The 21,803-nt window shown below is 39.5% G+C and overlaps 1 protein-coding gene across 1 annotated transcript in view; it reads right to left on the bottom strand.

Moving 5' to 3' along the window:
• Positions 1-1,094: 1,094 nt before the first annotated feature.
• The window catches only part of trim44 (tripartite motif containing 44), a 49,152-nt gene continuing 28,443 nt past the window's right edge, over positions 1,095-21,803 (bottom strand). Inside the window, exon 6 of the mRNA XM_060887530.1 lies at positions 1,095-2,176. Coding sequence (XP_060743513.1) covers positions 2,095-2,176 — 82 coding nt within the window. The 3' untranslated portion in view covers positions 1,095-2,094. The remainder of the gene's footprint in view (positions 2,177-21,803) is intronic.

Raw genomic sequence — 21,803 nt, 5'->3', positions numbered from 1 at the left:
TGTGTGGTGGCGGAAAAAAAAAAACACAGACAAGCACAGATGAGCTTGGAAAGCAGGGGTAATTGATTGTGATAAAAACGGTTAGTAAATTAGATCAGGCCCTCTTCCTTATTTTTTTGCGCTTCCCTGCACTAACAAGCACAGTTTTCCACCAGATTTGTTGTCATTAGCATTGAGGGTGCAAGAACCAGTGATTGAGGCATCTTGGATGATGACATAATGAGTGTGTGCTGAGCTGTGCCAGCGTTAAATCCGTCACTATTCTCCTTTTGTCTTGTAACGCGACTTAAAATCAATGATGGCATGGAAGTGAAGGACGCAAGGTGAAAAGAACAGAGAAAGTGTGTGGAACTGGCTGTAGTACAAGAGTTAACAATCAACGGGGGCTGAAAAAAGACTCATTATACCCCATTATTTCTATAAAGGCAGACAGTGGCATGAAGGCAGGGGCTGATTTTGCTTTTGCTCTTAATATAATTGGCCAAGATTAGATTGACATTAACTTACTGGTGCTGGTCCAAGGTGCTGCTGCAGAGCAATACAGTCCAATGATACACAGTGAGAGCATGTGACATACGTCTTCATTATTCACTCATCACTGATAAAGTCTGAGAAAAAACATTATATTATTCTGTCATTCATGACATAAACAGTGACAGTATGCAAACATCTAGCCATCTTAACGTTTCCACAGTAATGCCATGTTTTGAACCTACATACAATCCATTCTCCATTCTTCAGTCCATCCATAATCTGTTAACGGTTTTCTAGCACACACTAATGTGTGTTGATGAACTCAAGGAAGACGGTCTTACTGTACATGCATACATCATAGCATATTAAGGTTGAATTCTATTAATAGGATTTTGAAAACAAGCTCATATCGTGATGCTTTACTGAAAAAACATGGAAGCACCTGGTTGTCCTCTACTGTAAATTAGTTTGTTTTGTGTTTAAATACAGTACATGTGCTGATATTTTCCGGTCTGATGGAACCACATCCACACTTTTATTGCACACGTGGAATTCTTTTGTCTTTACAGATGATTAGTGGAAGTAACTTGTTATAAAGACATGAACAAAAAATAAATAAATAAACAACACATTTCTGTTTATTCGTTTGAGACAAAAACATTTCATGTTACTTTTTTTTACTTGATTTTTCCCACTTTTCTGTCTCTCTTGCATCAAACTGACTTTGGGATTTTTACCAAACTGATGTTGGTTTGTTTTTAAGGCATGTTGCAGTACTGAATCTATATGTGGACAACCACAGATAACAATTTCCAACCTTTCTTACCTTCTTCAGATTTTACAGCTCTTGGGAGGCTCTGATCACAGGGAGATTGCAGGGTTTGACTCATGACAGTGCCACAGCGAGAGAGCTAAACTGTGCGCGCTCTTTGATTGCAAGGGAGTGTTTTACTCTCTCCCATGTCTTTCAGAGCGGCCAATCATCGGCATTTGTGAACTCACATACAAGGGCAGTTATCACTTTCCTCTGAGTGCATTATGCTGCCCTGCATTGCACGAGCAGGCACTCAAAATGATGCAGTGTCTGGCTTCGCATGTTTCTGAGGAGGAAAGTGTTAGTCTCTGAGGAAGCATGGGTTAGCTTTCACCCTCCCTGGTTGGTAGCCTTCATGTGACAGGACATACATAGCTGGTACATAGAAAAACAAACAAAATAGGGAGGAAATGGGGTAAAACTAAAACAGATTTATTTTAACCTAGTATACACTGCACTTGTGCGCTAGGTTGGGTGTTCATAGTCCACAAACCCAGCACTCTAATCATAAAGTAAAGGCAAATTGGAATCAGTTTACATTCCCGTCTTTCATTTTGAGTACATCAGCTGCAAATCCTCAGCCTGGTGTCTGACTGGTTTTGAAGAACGTCTCTGATTGCAATCAACTCCATTCAATTCCTCATCTTCCTCAGGAGAGGACAAGCAGCGAAGATGCTACAGAAAAAAGGCAACAATCCAAGCAGTAAGTCGATGCTGAAAGGAAGTTTCAGTAGCTATAAAGGCAGACCGTTCCAGTTTATAAGAATAAGGCAGAAGATAGAAGGCATTAGACTGTATTCTTGCTGTTATGGAGCATGGCCCATGGATGAATCATCTCCATCTCCATAGTCTCTAGGATCCTGAGGGTCTCGCTGCTGAGCAGGTAGTCTATAAGACAAAGAGGAATAGAGAGAAATATTTTAGACCTTAGTTTTACTCAGCTGTAAACCTTGGAGCATTTTAACCTACATTAGTCATCCATTGGCTTGTTGTAATTAACAAAATAAACAAAACACAACACATTACATGGTTTGCTGCTAAACAATTCTAAAGTTTTTGATTAAATTTCTTGGATTAAAAAATTACCATCAGATTATCTGAAATGTTATAAAAACAAAAACAAAACAACATTTTTTGTATTGTATTGTTTTCCATTCTGTTGTACATTTTAAAATCCCCCTTTAGATAATATTCTATTTGATTTATCATAAAATAGACAGTTGTAAAAAATCATTTCACTACGATGTGTATGATTGTGTATTTGTCCAACTTTTGATCTGAATTCTTACATAAAACATTCATACAGTATCTGCTTTCATAGGTAAAAAAATGCCAACAGCTTATAGAGGTGTTTATTCAGTCACAGAAACTCAGACTGCAGGATCATACAGTAGATCCATTCGATATAAAGTCAGAAAATAATAAAATAAAATAACAAAAAATGAAAACATTTCTAAGATCAGCTCCTACAAATACTGGAGTGCAAAAGTTTGCATTCCCCATGGCTTTTAAACGGGATGCCTTTATTCATCCTTCCATTTTCTGTAACATTTATCCTACACAGAACAACAGAGAACATGGAGCTTATTCCAGGGGCCTCAGGGCACAAGGCAGGGTGCCAACCAGAGTACCCAGAGAAAACCACTGAAACATACCCACACATGGCTGAGGCAGGAACTGACCCACCAACCATGGAGTGGCGAGGCACCTCCTGCTAATCACCAATGCACCATTCTAGTTGGTCAGCTTTCTGCTCGGGTCTCCGTCAGTGAACATTTGAAGACTTTGACAGGAAGGGATTAGTGTTAAGTCTGTAATGAACTCAGAACAGAAATGTCCCTCACCTATTAGTTCATCAGGAGCTCTTGATTGCACAAATCCATTTGACTGTTGTAGAATTGACATTAAACACATTTACATTATTTTCTGTCCAGTGTCATCCAAATGATGATAGGTTCCCTCTGAACCTGGTATTCCTTACCACCATCACCACAGTTTTCATTATGGATAGATGTTAGAGATAAATAGTAACTTAATTTTAAACTTTACAATTTTTATTGTCTCTTTGCTTCGCTAAAGCTGCTATGAGACAATTTCAATTGTTATATGCGCTATACAAATAAATTCTATTTTTCTTAATCAAGTGATAAATGTTTCTATTACTGCAATATTTCTGCACCTATGCTAGCATCACTATTAGGCAAACTTTCTTTAGCACTTTGGCCTTCTGTATCTTGAAACATTCTTTCTCCACATTATCCCAATCCACCCTCTTTAATCCTCCTCCTTTGCAGTGATGAAGTGAAGTGATGTGATGTGATGTGATGAAAGTGCCTGGCTGATTATCAAAGCCTCTAATCAGTGCAGACGATCTTAACATTTCTCTTATTCAGCGTCCAAAAGATTCCATTCTTACGGAAAGCATCTGGAATGCCGTGTTTGGATTTAACTGCAGAGCTCTAGAGAGATCTGTAGTGTCCCTCCCCTGTACAAGGCATTTCTCTCCTCCCTTCTCACCCTCTCACTATCCCTTCAACCAGACACTAATTATATCCTACCATGACCAAACTGACAAACACCCCAGGCTCTGTTTCCTTACACTGTTCTATTTTTCTCCTGCACTCTTCCTCCCAGCATTACTGAGCTCTCTAGCCCACATTCAGTGTCCCTCTTGTCCTACTCAGCTTCAGCTTTGCTGCATTTGCATTTTACAGTATGCTGTTATACTTGTGGCAATTTGTGCATTTCGTATTCTAGTATCGGGATCTAAGAAAGTGTGCTGTTAGGTCCTTGTGATTTCAGCAGTATTTCTTGTTTAAATATAGTATTATTTGTTAAGGACTAGTGCTATTATTACAGGTGGCACCCCGATGGCAGGATCCCATGCTCTCACTGCTGCAGCCCAGGTTCAATTTCCACAAAAGGAACCAACCCAGCCACAGAGGGGTTAAACCTCAGTGATGGTCCAGAGCCCAGATAAAACAGGAGGGTTGCATCAGGAAGGGCATCCAGCATAAAGCCTGTGCTATATCAAAATATGCAGATCGGATGATCCTCTGTGTGACCAAGAACAGAGAACAGAACAGACCAAGAACAGAACAAGTCTTTGTGTTTATGCAGGTCTCTTGATGTGGATGTGTAAAATAAGTCATTCAAAAAACTGAACAACTGATGCAGACTCAAAATCAGCTTTGGCTCTGCATTTTACAGCCCTGTTTGGATAAAGAACATCGCAGTTTGATTATTTTCCTGCTTAGACATCCTGCTTCACCTTATTTACTTCATAAGTAGCAGATTTAACAGATGTTGAAAGGACTGAAATCAAGGAATCCCCTTTGTAGATTGCGTGCAAGTAGTCGAAATGTTATGTAATGTCATGTCTGCATTACTTACAGGCTTAAAGTTTCTTAGAACCTCTATTCTGAAATCCTAACCCATTTCCTTCCACACTGTTTGAATATATAAGCATATTTTCATATTCAGCTCACAGTAATATCGATCTGTTTTGTTCAGTTTTGTGCAGAAGTAGAGATTCTTGGCATTCATTGTCTATGCAACCAATATCAAGCTCCAGTATAGTAGCAGAATCTTTTAAAGAAGAAGAGAATGTGTGCATGGTTTAGAATTATCACTAGTCAGCGAGATCAGATCCACATCGCTTCCTACATACTTGAGCTGTAGTTGTGTTTCTTCTGTTCTTCCCCATCAAAAAGTCGAAATATTATTTTAATGACCAATACTCATTAAAACAGGTAGGACCAATGACCAGTTGAGAACAGTGGCAAAACCAGTAGGGGGAATGTATTGGATTGCGTGTTGCTACTGAGCATGTGCACTACAACCAGAAGAGTCTTACTTTCCAGACTGATTTTACATCCATTGTGAAATTAATAACTTGAATACTATCCTCTGGTGAAGAAAAAAAAAAAAGGCAGATCACAGACAGACTTTACCCAGACGGATGAGTTAGAGAGTTAAAGACGGAGAGTGATATATTGAAGAACTGTTATAGATAACACAATAATCTGAGAGACAGCAGTCTTGGGCCTGACCAGAAGCTGCTTTTTAGCATGCGTGACTTTGTCATGTATTCACTTTAATGTATTCAGTACATTAATAAAGGTCAATCATGCCCTTTTTTCATGTCCAGATGGCTGAGGGACCTTGAGTGGAATAACTTCGATGGAGATAACCGGGTACTGTGCCGTTTCAGGGTAATGAGGCATAACGGACAGTTCTGGTAGACATGCTCAGTGAAGGGGAAGAGGGTCAGGGGAGACTGTGGCGTCTCTAATTTACCTCATTTCTAATCACTAGGTAAATGTGAAATATCCTGTCAGAATGTATTACTAGCTAGCCCTGCTAAAATAGAGGCTACAGAGGAATGTTCAACATTTCTGGCCCTTTTAAATTCCCTCTTCTGTCTCCTCTCAAGACCAAGTGTAATTCCTGCGTTTACTCTTTTACAGGGTGAACTTCATATGGCCTACACATTTTCCTCAGCAACCCAGAACGACAGAGAAACGGATTTGTCCGATTCATGAATTCATCACAAAAGTGGTGATTTAAGTGCAAATAGTCAATCAGCGTCATCTGTGTGGAAATAAGCTCCTACCCACCAGTCCCTTATTTCCATGTCATATGCATATGAGACGTGCCGACTTATCCCGTACACATCTCATTTACATGAAAGACACCCTAATTTATGCAGGCGTTGTGAAAGTGGAAAGGAAAGCAATAAAAGAAAAGCATTCAACAGAGCACAGTTATTAAATATCTGAGGAAATACGTTAATGGCGAAGGGGAATGAATATATTTCAGTGAAGCTGTGTCAGAGGTGCTTGTGTCAGAGGTTGGTGAAAATAATAAAAATTGCCCGTTCGAAAGCTTCAATAAATAAAAAGCTAAGCACAAAATAAAATCTTCAAATAAAAGGATTTTCTGTATTTTGCTTTTGAGTTCTCTAATTATACTGCAATAATATCATGTAAGTGTATACAGATAGATGTGGGATAATATTCCCTTTACCCAGCACCCAAGGCCAGAATCAGGTAGGGAAAAAAACAACTAATTGAGAAAAGATTTCCTCAAATTTCATCTTCATAACTAGTATTTAATTCATCTTCAAAAGGTGAGTTATTTACAGCTGATACCAAAGTTCCATTCTAACAAATAAGCCAATCCTTTATATATATATAAATCAGCTGAAAGAAAGAAATCATTGAAAATGATCATCCTAAAATAACCATGACATCCAAGCGCACACAATGTGCGAACAGCTCGCCTGGTCAATAAGACTCCAAGTTAGAGATTCATACCTCTTCTATAGAGATGTACCTATTACTAACAGAATCAATGACTCATCAAGGACTAATGAGCTGTTAAAGATCTGCATCTTCACAGTGCTAATTCAAAATTTATAATTTTTTTTTCCTTAGATTAAATCTACATAGTGTGAACTCAAACCAACAATGAAAGGAATCAGGAAAGTGTCAGTTGCATTTAAATACACTAGATTTATGATTTAGAATTGATTGTAATGAATAAGAGCCAATGTCTCTCTTCTGTTCCATTCTGTTCCCTCAACACACACCAGCCTGCTGAGTAAGAAGTGAAGTGTACGTTTGCTACCTGATTAGAGAAGGCTGAATGTGGGCAAAACTATGCGCAACACAAGACTAGATTAGCCATAACATCATTATGACTAATCAAATACTTTCCTTTTGCATTTCCTAACGGCAGCCATGATACCTTGATGAGCCCCAAGCTACTTACTGCTGATCACAGGCAACATCTGTGTCTGATGATGAACCAGGGTGGTCCATATTAGAGCAAGCTGGTCCGGCAAATGACTGGTCACTAATCAGAGCAAGTAACTAATAGATGCTGATGTAGCCCTGAGGTAGTCTCATGGAGCTAAACCTGATTGACGGCAGAAGGTCTGGACTCCATTGCAGTTTTTTGTTGGCCAAGAGACCCGAATGACATGTAAAGCGACCAATCACAGATCATTTTGTTCAGCATCGTGTATGTGGGTGTGAAAACGTTAAGTCAACGTTCCTGCAAAAACAGGCCGCAACCACAGATCATTCAAATAAGAAAATCATGCAGATTGATGAGTCTATAAAGTGAAGTTCACATCATTTGGAAAATCCAGTGTTTAGCTGATTCTCATAAGCATTCATTGTTACAGTTGTAGACACAATTTCTTCCTTCTTCCATGAGGGAGGTAGAGTTTATCATAACAGGCAGACTGTTAAAAAACACCACACATGTTTCTGCCGGAAATATCCCGTAGAATCCCACCAATCAGATGACGACTTCAAAAATCCTGAAGTGTTGTGTGCCATATACATCAGACCTTTAGCCACTCCTAGACACGGTCATCCTCATGGCTGTTTCCTCTAAAATTATCTACTGCATTTGTAGTATGTGAAATTACCACAAACCAGAAATGTGAAATGGATGGATAAGTCAAAAAAAATACATGGACAGATTTTTATTAACCTTTAAAAAAAATCTAATCATTTTCTATAGTCAGAAAGATACAGTATGTGGAAAAGGGCAGAAGACAGATGATGATGTCTCAGCGTATGTATCAAGCAGGAAAAAAGGAGAAATGAGATTACTATATTATGTGAGATGGATGACGGAGACTAGGATGTCAGTTAATATCGGAGAGTTCACAAAACCAACTGATCATGCCTTTATTATTGGGCGGGAATTTCTGAGTGATAACTTCATACTCTAGCATTGCAAGAATTACTCACCAAACTCACTAACATCTATAACCAAGTAGTAAAATAGCTGGCGAGGAGTTTTATTAAGCGTTACGGTGATCTGTGTTAGGAAGCACGTCATGCTACACACTGCGGCGCAAGATGGAGAAAACGACAATCGAGACAATTAGTTTTGTTCTGTAACTGTTGTTAGTTACAGCTGGTGTTGTCCTCGAGCTCATCGGTGCTGCTGCTTGTCAAAAACAGACAGAACAGACAGTAGGAATATACGACAGGAATATAGTACAGCCATGAAAGTTGTATATAGTCCAGTTCGGCCATGAACAGGTTAAAATAATAATAATAATAATAATAATAATAATAATAATAATAATAAAAGAATTTATAATTACAAGGTTATGCATTACCAATATTTAATCGATGTAAGTCTCCTCTCCACAGTGCGCAGATACACAAATCATTAAGTTAAAAGGTAAAGTAATTACCCTTGAAAAGCAACCATATTTAAATTATAGTTGAAATTGGACTTGGTCCAAGGTGGAGTAGAATCACAGAATGGCCTTTTACTATATTGGTTCAGGTTAGAAAAAAACCTGTTTATTAAATCATTCTCTGACATAGTTTTCTGTCTTCTCCCCATGGGTTTCCTCCGGGTTCTCCAGTTTCCTCCCATCTCCCAAAAACATCCTTTAAGGTGAGCTGGAACTCTATATTACCCCTAGGTCTGAATGAGTGTCTGCAGTTTCCCCATTCTACAATATTCTTGCCTCATGCCCAGTGTTCCTGTGATAGGCTTTAACACCACTACAATCCTGACCAAGATAAAGTGAGTAAAAGGTGGTTAATGGTGTGGGGAATGTTTTCTTGGCAAACTTCGGGCCCATTAATTCCAGTCAATCATAGCTTGAGTGCCACAGGCTATTTGAGATTTGTCGCTGAACATGTACTGTACATACTACAATTTACCCTCTTTCAATGGCTACTTCCTGCATGATAATGCACCGTGTCACAAAGCAAACGTCGTCTCAAACTGGTAGCATGAACTGGTCGTCTCAAACTGGTAGCATGACAACGAGTTCAAACTTCTTTACTCGTCTTAGGTCACCAAATCTGTATCCAGTACCAAACACCTTTGGGATGTGGTAAGTGACGTGACATACAGCTGGTGGTATCGATGCCTATTGCCGACCCGAGACTCGAACCCTTAGGGTTAGGAGTCAAACTCTCTAACCATTAGGCCACGACTTCCACTGGTAGAATGAGAGATTAGCAGCATCAAAGCGCATCTAAAAAAACCTGCAGAATTTTGCAATGCAATCATAGCAACATGGACCAGGATCGCAAATACATTTTTCCAACATCTTGAGGAATCCATGCCATAAATAATTGAGGCTGTTCTGAGAGCAAATAGAGGTACTGTATTAGTACAGTATTAGTACAGCATTTCTATACCAAAAGACATTGGACTACTGATCAGAAGGTTGAGAGTTCAAATCCCAGGGCCACCAAGCTGCCACTGCTGGGCAAATGTGTTTAAGCCTCAATAAAATGGTGCAGAGTTAAAAAATTAGAGGGGGAAAAAAGAGATGGGCCAGGACAAGTATAAAGCATAAAAATAATCTGGAGGGATCAGTAATCAGTTCCAGGTTGACCACTGAAACAGAGCACCTATGTGAGGCATGATGGGTAATTTGACAAATCTGAGTGATATTTAAAGTGCGCCAGAGATAATTGCTGTTGTCCGTCATTAAGTTCTCTCTCTCTTTCTTTCTTTCTCTCTCTCTCTGCTCTGTATAATTTCCTTTGTTTATGTGGCAGGTCTTCGCTGGAGGTCTGTAATTTAGATTTCATCTAACATGTTACAGCAGCTGGGAAGCCCAGAGCGGTCCCCAGACTCTACGCCTGATTGTGCTCAGAGTTTCAGCAGGTGATCGCTAGCAGGAGAAAAGAGAGTACACAAAAACACTTCCAGAAATGGATAACAAATGCAGAGGAAGTACTTTGCATACAGAGGAAATGGATTCGGCAAAGCTGATGTAATCTAAAATAGAAGGCAGTGCAAATGGCAATAATAAGATGCAGTTTTCTAGTGAAGAGAAAAGAACAGAATGGAAGATTAGAGATTAGATTCAAAAAGTGGTGCCTTTAGTCCAAGATTCAGTCTACTGAATAATTTACAACACAAACTGTTCTTGGACTGCTGCCCACATTCATTCTGATCTATTACCAAGTTCAGCTCCATCTCCCCAGCTTTAAAAGCAGTGACCCAGCATAATCCTGACCTTAATGACACTTTTCAGCACACTAAGCTTAGACTGTAGGGTTTCTGCTTCATATCACCACATCTGTCCTGTCTATTTCAAGCCAGACACATTTATAGGTGTGAATTTGTGTCATTCTCTATACGCAAGCTGCAGCCTCGGAGACGGGTGGATTGAGAAAAAGTGACAGATTAATAAAACCAGAAAAGCAGGTCTCCAGAAAAAACACCACCACGCCACATCGTCTATATCTGAGAAAGCTGATATCGCACGCAGCCTCTCATCTCCTGCTGACATAATTCCCTCTGCGTCCCTCGCTCACGATCCAGCAGGATGAGCTTGACACGAACGCAGGAACGCAGAAAGGGGAGACAATGAAATGAAAAAGGTATGAGATAGAAGTAGTGAGGGAAATAATGAAAACAAGTTCATTAGGAAATAAACAAGGAAAAAATGATCTAAAAAAACCAAAAACAAAAATGATCACAAAATAGAAATGAATTCGATCAGCCAAGTAATGTGTCTGGCATTTGCTTCTTAAGATTTCCATTTAAAGTATGTAACAGAGGCTGAGATAGCTTACAAATAACGGAACACGCAGCAAATATTACACATAAATACATGGAACTGTATCATCACCAAATAACTTCCTGCTTTATGGCCTCTGAAGCATTCCAGCAGCCCCATATTCAGGAGACTGTTATTTCTGCCCTCAGTGATGATTGCCAGCCATCGCGTTCTAGAGTCTGAGAGCAAAGCTGTTTGTTCTGTCTGGGTGGGAGGGGTGGAGTTACTCTCTCTCCCCTGTCAATCAGAGCGATGCTAATGTATGAGGAAGAGGGCAGAAAATGCTTTCGTCTGGTTCATCAAGAGCAGCAGATTGAAAAGATATAATACTGTGAATGTCTTTGAAAAATTAGTCCTCACTCTACTGTTAACTAATAACGTCGATGTCTTTTGATGAAACTCAAACCGTGCTGTTTCCTAAACTACAAATGGAAGTCTTAAGCACACTCAACAAACAAGTTATTATGAACACTACGAAATAACTGTGCATTTGGAGATGCTTTTCAGTTCAGAACTGCTGTACAGAGTGTGTTTGTGTTGTGTTATCATACCCTTCCTGCCAGTTTGAACACACAGCATTCTCTAGTGTGAAGTCTACACAAGGCAACAGTTATCTGTCGAAATCCCAGGAGATCAGCAGTTTCTAAAATGCTCAAACCTACATCCGTTCCACAGACCCTGAGGTCAATTATCCATTAATCTGATGTTTGATCATAATAACAACAGACCCACTTGACTTATGCCTACATGCATTTATGTTCTGAGCTGCTGCCTCATGATATCATGATTAGACATTTGCATGAATTAAACAGAGCCAGAGAATACGAATAAATTGGTCTACGCGATGTATATAGACACCAAATACACACTCTCCCGATATACATCCATGTACATGCACATACAACCACCCATATACATGTTCTATATTGCATGTGTCTTGCACTGTTTGCCGCAGCTTGCACAGATCCACTTTATTTGGCTAGGACTAACTTACTCTGGGTAAATGTCCCAATACTTCTTACCTCCATTAACCTGGTAGAAGCAGTGCAAGAGTAATGAAGCAGATGTGGGACACTGAATATGGATGGGCTGACTCACCATGCATGTAAAACCCTGTATACACACACAGAGTTCTTCCACACAGACATGACCAAGCTGTTTGAATGTGATTCTGTGGAGAGCAAGCAGCATTTTGTATAATCACTTTATTAAAAGGATCTGAAACCTGTCACAACGTGGTACAGTTTACACTTCAGAGTGCATCATCTTAATAAATGTAGTTAACTGATAAACTAATATACTGGTGTAACATTAAGTAAAAAAAATACATTCACAGATTTTTATTAACCGTGTTTTTTATTGTGCGGAAGGCCGAGATTTCTGTGCTAACTTGTATCAGTGTACTCTTTCGTTTAAATGCAGACATCCTAGGGTTAGAAGAATTACTCACCAAACTCAATAACATCTAATAACCATGTACTAAAATACTGTAGTTGGTGAGGAGTTTTATTAAGCTTTACGGTGATCTGTGTTAGGAAGCACGTCATGCTACACACTGCGGCGCACGATGGAGAAAACGACAATCGAGACAATTAGTTTTGTTCTGTAACTGTTGTTAGTTACAGCTGGTGTTGTCCTCGAGCTCATCGGTGCTGCTGCTTGTCAAAAACAGACAGAACAGACAGTAGGAATATACGACAGGAATATAGTACAGCCATGAAAGTTGTATATAGTCCAGTTCAGCCATGAACAGGTTAAAATAATAATTGCAAGCAACTAAAATAAACTGCTTTGAAATACTCCAGACAGTTTTGGGTCTCAAAATAATAAATGACACCTCCATATTCATTGAGCTGTTTCAGCTCGGCTCCTGACAGACGCTTTTAAATCTGCATGTAGCAATTTTACACCTGCACTGTGCAATAATCAGCAACGCTTGCATTATTTCCAGAAAAGACGGACATGTGATATCTGGAAGCAATTCACTAACAATCACTAACATTTTTCTGTGTTACGTGTCTGAGGAAATAAAATAATTAAAACAAAAAACAAAAAAAAAAGGCAATACAGATAACACCAAAGCCCAAAGCAGTCAATCTTACAAAGGCTCATTTAGCAAGTTTACAATCCCTGTTGTTGCCACTGGGGTAATCAAGGAATCAATTTCGGAGTGAGTCGGCCGCTTGTGTCGAGCCCTGATAATGAATAGATCATTAATTACAGCGTGAACTGAAAAATAGGGCTGAATGCTTCACAAATGGGTGCAGGCTGTATAGGATAGTTGTGTGCGCTCATCGAACAGGAGTCACATGCTTCACGCCCCTGAAGACCTTTTTAAATCAAGATGTGCGGTGCAATAAACAATCACGCTGCCGTTATAGAACACATTGCTGCTGCCACCTGTTGCTTTTTGCCCGCCTTGTAGTTACTCGGGAGTCATTAATGTCCAATTAAAGAGCGATTTGCCTATACTTCAGTAAATGTGGGCTCACACAGAATCAGAGAGGTGGCTCAGCTAAGACCACGAGAATGTGTTTTGGTTTGCCTATTTGCCCATTTCAGTGCCCTGCATAAGTATTCACCCCCTGTGAACTTTTCTGTATTTTTGAATGTTACAAACTGGAAGTCAAATGGACTTCATTTTGATCATGCATCATAACTCTACACAAACCAGCCCAGAATATTGAAGTGAGGAGAAAAAAAAAAACAATAAAATTATTTACATTCTCTCTCTCTCTCTCTCTCTCTCTCTATTTATATATATATATATATATATATATATATATATATATATATATATATATATATATATAAAGTATAAGTATTCTACTTGCATAAGTATTTGCCCCCTGTTCTAAGGGAATTGTAAAATTAGCTGTATTATTGTTGTTGTTATTGTTATTATATACCAGTTAGATATTTAGAAGCCACATATTTAATGGGAATATATGCTGATGTCCGTGTGTGTGTGGTTAAAGTCATGTGATCTCAATGTAAATAACACCTGTTGGAAAGATACCAGAGTTTCCTAGAGAACACACCTAAAAAAACAAAACAAAAAAAAACCCAATCATGACAACCAACACTTATCTGTGTGCAGAAGTTCAAGGGGATGTATATTTATTCACAGCACTGTATGTGTCCTCTAAGGTGATGAAAAATTTGAACGCACAGCATCTAAGCAGAAAAATCAGACACGGCTAATCTGATGGGTTACACGGTGTTCTGACTTGGATTCAGCAGAGGAATGCTTTTCTACATTACTGAATATTCTGATTAGTTTCTGACTTTCACGCTTGAACAGTCCCCTAAAATATATGAATATGGCTGAATACACGTTTGCAATAATATTAAAGCAGAAATTCCCTCGTAAACATGCACAGTGCCTAATGGGGGTATTCGGCCATTTAAATGTAGCTTGCTAATCTGGTATTTGAGCAGATGTAAGAACATTCGGTCCTCGCTTTGAGAGCTTGATTTGAACTGTGTCAAAATGATAGCCTCTGAAAATACCTTTTCCTCTCCTAGCTACTCTCAGAAAAACTCAAAGAACGACTGAGAGGGAAGGAAGTTTACATAATGCTGAGGTTTCCAATTTAGTTGTCAAAGTTCCCTAGTCAATGCACATTTCTGCAAATGGTTTGCTTTTTGCTAACTCCCAGCATACCTGAGTCAGGTAATGATGACGGTAAATTTGGACTCGCTGCCTGGCGGTCCTTAAGGATGCCGTTGAAGACACAAGAAAATATATGAGGTGTTCTGATTCAGCACAAATATACGTGTGAGGGTGTGACTTCTTGTCGGTTGATGCTGATCTAGGTATGTTAACTCCACAGTGACTGGAACTGTTCCACCTACCCCACTAGGTGTTTTAGAAAAAGGAAGATTTAGATCCTCAGCATGTAACTACACCAACAGCTTCAGCATTCTCTACTGAACAGCAGAAGAGTAGTGAGACATGGAAGAAACTGATGTTATTACGAGTGTTAGTGTTGGTTAGCTAACTAACATTAGCTTAGCATACTTAGGTTAGCTAAATAACATTAGTTTAGCTTATGTACATTAGGTTCTCTAAATAACATGAACTAATGTGAGCTTGTTCTAAGTTAGGTAACTTACATTAATATTGTGTAATGACATTCTGTTAGCTAACTAATATCAGCTAAGCAATCTTACATTAGGTTAGCTAACTAACATCGACTTGTGTTACTTACATTAGGCTAGCTAGTGTTATGTATGTAGCACAGGAAGACATGGATTGCATGCTAGATTCAGTCTGGATTGATTTAACATCCAAACCTGTTAAAACACACCACAACTAATATTAGTTGTAAAACTAGTGGTTATGTTTGCTAACTGACTCGCTAACTGCTAATAAACCAGCATGCACCGGATGAACAGAAGTCTTGTGCTGTTTGTAACGATCAGAGCTGTGCTGTTCATTACTAACACCAGCTCAGCTTGCTTGTCTGGGTGCAAAGCTTTCGTGTTGCAGGTCATCTTTAATCTGGATATCAGACGTGATGGTTTGAAGTTGTTGCATTCCGGGTTTATTCGGCTTCACTCTGCCGAGTTGATATCAGGAGCTCGTACTGAATTACGTTCTTTTCATGCTGTTATCAAATGGGACCCAATTACAAATCTAAAAAGACTTCATTTAAATGTGACCTTTATGTTGTAACTTTCACTTTCTAGCCTTCCTGCTACTGCAGTTATTATTCTGTGCAGGCTTCATCGCTGCAGCTTTAAGAGTGCAATAAGGGAGGCACTGTGGCTTGTACAGTCCAATGGAGTCTAGCTAATGTCTGACGGTCTCCGTCAGAGGCTCCTCGACTTATACACTTTTATGTGCACTGATGCATCTTTTAAAACATTTGTCATAAAAGCCAGCCAAATCCTGGAGGTAATAATCCTCGATCCTACATCTCATCATCGCTTGAGGCAAGAGCCAAATCTGTCGTAGGGAGAAAAATGCCAAATATTGCCTGTCTGGTCACGCACTATTCCCTCGACTGCTTTATTACAACTTTGAGGAAGCAAGGTTAGTTTTCAGTCAAAACGAGTAAAGCGGCTCCTGAGGAAGCACGGAAACAGCTCAGGTTTGTAACTCAAAGCAGACAGACAGGTAAGAACAGAGAGGAAGGGATGCATACATTATATTGTAGCCTTGTAAGAAGGAACAAACAAAGGAAATGCTTATGTCTGTGTAAGCATGCAGAGGATACAATGCTTAATGCTTTAAGCTTTCTCTCCCCCTCTCTATGTAATTACATGCTGCCTGTGTGTCCTTTGATCCCATTAAATGTCTGGTGTATTTGTATGTGAGCTTTTTCTAGCTGAATACTGATGGGAAGGTAGGTGGTGCCCAGAGCTCAGACGTCCCATAAATCATAGCTGTGATGGTGGCGTGCGGAGAGGAGTGATGTTAAATTAAGTATGTACATGACACTGCTCACATCTTTCCACTATGAAAAGTGCAGCAGCTCTTGACAGGGTGCATCAGGATTATTTCCCAGGAAACCTGGATTTCTGCTTTGCTTTATTGTGTATTATGAAAACTGGAAGTGCTTTGGCGCTCTATACCTGACTTCCTGTGTGTGTATAGCCATAGGCTATCTTCTTAAGCTAGTGCGTTATATTTGTGAGTGAAGCACTGAGGCAGGGCTATGTACAAGCTGGAGTGAGCTAGTCCTGATTGTTTTTCTTTCTGCCTCAGCTCATGAATTAACATTGTGAATTAATTCACATATATAAACTGTGTTTCTATGATTGATTACTGAATCCGTCAGTTTGGATTCATCAGTTTGGTTTCAGTAAAAATTGCTCGCCTGGTTTATGGCCTTGGGTATTGCATCCTTTCATCACTATGCTAACTGGAGTTAGGATTGCAGCAGGCATCTTTGTTGTCTCTCACAGCTATAATGTTCCCAAGTTCGATCCTGAGCTCACCTTACTGTCTGTGCTGTGTTTATATGCATGAATCTCTCGTGTGTGTGTGTGTGTATATGTCTGTGTTTGTGTGTATCGGTTTCCCCCAGGTTCCTCCTACCTTTCAAAAACAGGCAGACAGTTGGATTGGCTACACATAATGAACCCTGGGTGTGCGTGTGAGTTTGTATGCACAGTTCCCTGCGCTTGACTGACATCCGGTCCAGGGTGTATCCCCACCTCATATCCAGCGTATCTGATATCCGGGTGCATCCAATAATGCATATACTGATAATAACAATTCTATTTATTTCCAGAAGCTATACACTGGACTAAACAGGGTAAGAAAGTAAAGCAAAGAAATAACGTCAAGTGTCTGAACAGGACCTCTGCTGCTAATAATAAACCAAATAAATTGGCAGGGTTAGAACCGACATGTCAGGGAGAACGCCGGTGTGAATAACAACCGAGAGGCGACGAAGATCTGCTGAGAGGATATGAAAGAAATTGGAGACGGAAGGAAACACAGTAAGGAAATGTGTTATTAAAGAATATTTAGATTCAGTTTCATTCATTTTCAAGCATTTTACACATTTTTGATACTTCTGCGGCACTTTAGATGTTTGGAGCTAGAACTGAAAATTTATCCCAGGGGTACGCACCTTGACCGCAGGTTTTCATGGTCCTCCTTATTTTACAGGGTGAATTAAAAGACTCCCACATCTGATTGTTTAATGCTTTGGTGCAGGATGTGCGGCCGTGCAGCGTGTGTGAATCATAAATCCTGTTTGATGTGGAGCAAAACGTGTTTTTCTCTGTTCTTTCTGCGTACCTCTGTATTCCCTGTGTGCATTGCTTTTACACCTTGCACGAAGCCCGATCCGTATAAGCACCCTTTACAGGTAATGTTACACTGAGTATTATACACCAGCACTTTATGAGGTGTACAAACATGTTCATCAATAATTCATTAATGGATTCTTTACACATCTGTCCTGAGACACCTGTTTGGAAGACGTGTAGAAGATGAGTCTCTCCTGACAGATTCACTCCCTAATACCATCCCAGGCTATAAGAGCAGCACTCTAATGCGAGCTACATAAGTAAGGTCATAAAAATAGATATAAATAAAAATCAACAGATAATAGAATCCAATATGGTTTTACCTTCAGCGGAACAAAATGCTGAGGTAATTTGTCTCGGTTGGTCATGCCGCTGCAAAAAGCCTATTTCACGAGCTACTTTGTGGAGATGAAGAGAAACCCCTCCTCTTCCCCGAGTCCTTCGCTTCATCTCTGAGGAAATGCAATGTGACAGACTTGCTTTTAAAAATGGTTTTACTCTCTACTCTGTAGTGCTGTAGAACATATAAAGGTGAGAGATCAGCGCTGACACAAAACTAACACATAACCCAGTAACAGACGCTCCATATTGACGCTCTGCTGCTAAGAAACACAACAAAATCTACCGACAGAAAAGTTTCATTTATAGCCTTTATAGCTTCATCCAGAAATCAAGCAATAAAGTCTCAGCAAGCAATTTTATTTTGGGCTCCGTTCCTAAACTCATATAGTGTCAGCAGATGGAGGACTGAAAGATTTACAAAATGAGAAACTAGGCCGCACCTACACGCTTGTATGATAATATTTGAACAATGAACTCTTCTCTCGGGTGAAGGCAGAGAAGTTCTTCTGTTCTCTGAAGGCCAGCACAGAGAGAATGAGAAGGAGCTTCTGCACACAGCACTATGAATATAGAAAAGTAGAGAGAGAGAAACAGATCGCTTCACTTTCAGAGACAAAGCTGTTACTGTTGTGCGAGTTAAGGTGTGTACTGTAGACTCCGATAAAGTGCGCACATCCTCCGCTTGGCATTATACCTCTTTGCTCGTGCAGTTTGTGACACTTTTGCCATACTGAACTCTTCTTTCAGGAAGCAGATCTCCTTAAGGAGCAAATCAATGTTTGAACTATTGTCCCTCTGGATGTTTTTTTTTGTTCATCACCAAGTTATATTACACTTCACTGCCAGGAGTACCACACACACACACACACACACACACACACACTCAAATGAAGAGTAACCATCAGTCTTCAAATCAGCCTCGTTATGTTACCCATACACACGGGCATGTACACACTATACACACATAAAGAAACAGTTTCTGTAATCCTTCTAGAACTTTCTGCTTTAATCACCATGTTTCTTTTCATCGTTGTGTACCCACATCCATACACACCGTTATCTTACATGTTGGAATTCTCTCAAGATCTCACACTGTCACTCACCACACTGCTCCAGGGTCTGATCCTGAGCTTCTGTGTATTATTTCTTTGCATGTTCTCTCAATGTGTTTCGTCCCATCTTCCAAAACACGTTGATGTGCATTGGCAACTCTAACCCTCCTCTAAGTGTGTGTGAGTGTGTTTGTGTGTGTGTGTGTGTGTGTGTGTGTGCGCGTGTGCGTGCATAGTGCTCTTAGATGCACAACAACCCTGAGTGATTTTCTGGAGTATTATACCTGGTCCCATCCCTCACTCAGAAATACACATTTTTAACTAAAAAAGAAGAATTGAATTACATAAGCTGTGGTTAAGGTACAGTCCAGCTTAATTAGGTGTGGATTCATATTTATCCATCATGTTAGTTCCATGTATATTACTACTGTTAGGAAATATTAGTTTAGATTTCTACCGTTTTATGAAAAATAAAGAATTAAAAAAATTCCCAAATTTGGTCAGAATTTCAGCTCTTTCATGGAATTCTCTCAGAGTGGCTCTGAAAGCTGAAAACATCTATAAATATTTACCCTCGTTGTGTTGAGTGAGCAATAAAAATGCTTAACATTCAGAGCGTTTAAGGCAGTCTGTGCAAACTGGGGTTCATTGTGTTTCCTCCACTCGATGCTTTAGTATACCGTTAATCTCTCTACAGCCGGTTAGAAACTAGAACATTCCATACTAGAAGAGTTTGACCCACTAATACTAATAGAGAATGAAATGGAACATCAGTCTCTGCCTAATTTAGAAGCTCATTTGTTTTCAATTTATGAGACACCATTTGGCAGATGCCCTTATTCAGAGCAAATTACATTTTCTCTCACTTTATACAAGTGAAATATTGAAGGTTGAGGGCTTTGCTCAGGGACCCAACAGTGGCAGCTTGGTGGTCCTGGGATTCGGATTCACAACGTTCTGATTGGTATCCCAACACTTTAACCACCTTAATTCCTAGACATTTTATCCATATACCTATTTTCCGAGTGTTTCCCAAAACCAAATTTCAGATTTTCTAAGACATGCAGTAATGTTGAAAATGCTGGCATTGGAAACTGGAAACTCGACTGCATGGTGCTTGAACATATGGAAAGGTCATGAGTCTAAACTCACTTTAGATTTCTCTCCATCACAAAGCCACAGTGGAAAATAGGCAATAAAAACTCTGAAGTTTAATGATTCACATTCTCCTCCCTGATGTGGTGCTTCAGAGATACAGAATAATCTTTTTACACCCCCTAGATATTCACCTGTTAATGTGTTTGTGTGTTCATGAGGAGCGATCTGATTGATTCTGATTTTGCGAATCCATGTTATCGTTTATCACGGCACATTTTAAAATAGCAAACTGCAAGGATGACTACGCCGTCTGGCTCGGTTTCTATGGGGATGCTGCGTGATACTGAGATGACTATTGACTGAGACATCAGAGCACAATTAGATTTTCATATCCCAAATTGGATTTGAGGAAGGCTAAAACATACCATTAACTTACAACCTGATGTTAAATGGATGGAAAAAACATCTAAGGTGATGGACTTTAATCTCATATCTGTGATGGCTGTCATTCTTTTGATGTAATAATCACCGTCCTGAGCATCAATAAAGTTTGTTTACTCATCAGTCAGCTATGTGTGTATATATATAGTGTAGGAAAAAGGTGTGTGTTTGTGTGTGTTTGCAGCGTGGGTTCGTTTGAGAGTGTGGGTGTTACTGAAAGTGTGAATGTGAAAGTGTGAAAGGCAAAGACAGAGAAATGATAAAAGACAGCATGAGGAAGAGCGTAAATTATTCAGACTGCATATTGATTCTGCTAGCATGTGCAGACAGACACACAGACACAGACACACACCCACACAGATACACATGCACATACACACACACAGATACACGTGTACACGCGCACATACACACAAATACACACACACACAAGCACAGATACACATGCGCACGCACAGACACACACACAGATACACATGCACACACACACAGAGATACTCACACACAGCCACACAGCTCTGAGAATAGAGAGTGTGTGCAATAAGTCTCCACTCTGGGAGACTTTGTGAATATTTTACTAAAAGAAACTGAGTAGCCTCAGGCAGAGTGTGCACTCTCACAAACAACTGCATCAATGCTGCACAACAATTCACGTTTTAATTGTGACCATGAGTTCTGGCTTCCACTGTTAATGAATCATAACGAACAAAATTGATATTAGGATGACTCATGAAATTATAAATAGTTTTAAATTCATTTTTAATTGAATTCATTCACAAGCTCTTGCTTCCAGTTTTCACTGTTTGGTTGCATATGTTCTTGCATGACTAATTTATTTTTAGTTTTTAGTTTGGATAAATCTAAGAGCTTTATCCATTTGACTGATGGCTGTAAAATAGGATACAGTGATGCAATAAAAATGCAACTGTTTTGTTTATGTACTGGCTGAATATTTATGATCTATAGTAAAATATTCAATACTGAGCAAATGATTACGATCAACATGCCATCATGCTCCTCCTAAAACTCCTCCACCAAACACACACACACACACACACACACGTCCCCTTCTTACAAAGCTTCTTGGTTTAGGTAGATTGTAACACCTTTACACAAAATGATGAGAAATGTCTTCATGACCTTCTCTCCACATGCTTCTCTCACATTTGTTGGGTTATTCTGTCATTTTAGATTTACATGAGGAAGATTTACATTTAGATTTAGATGAGGAAGAAGCATGACT

Source organism: Tachysurus vachellii, chromosome 14 (genome assembly GCF_030014155.1).
Source record: "Tachysurus vachellii isolate PV-2020 chromosome 14, HZAU_Pvac_v1, whole genome shotgun sequence".
NCBI classification, from domain to species: domain Eukaryota; kingdom Metazoa; phylum Chordata; class Actinopteri; order Siluriformes; family Bagridae; genus Tachysurus; species Tachysurus vachellii.
This window is presented reverse-complemented; position numbering and strand designations above follow the sequence as displayed.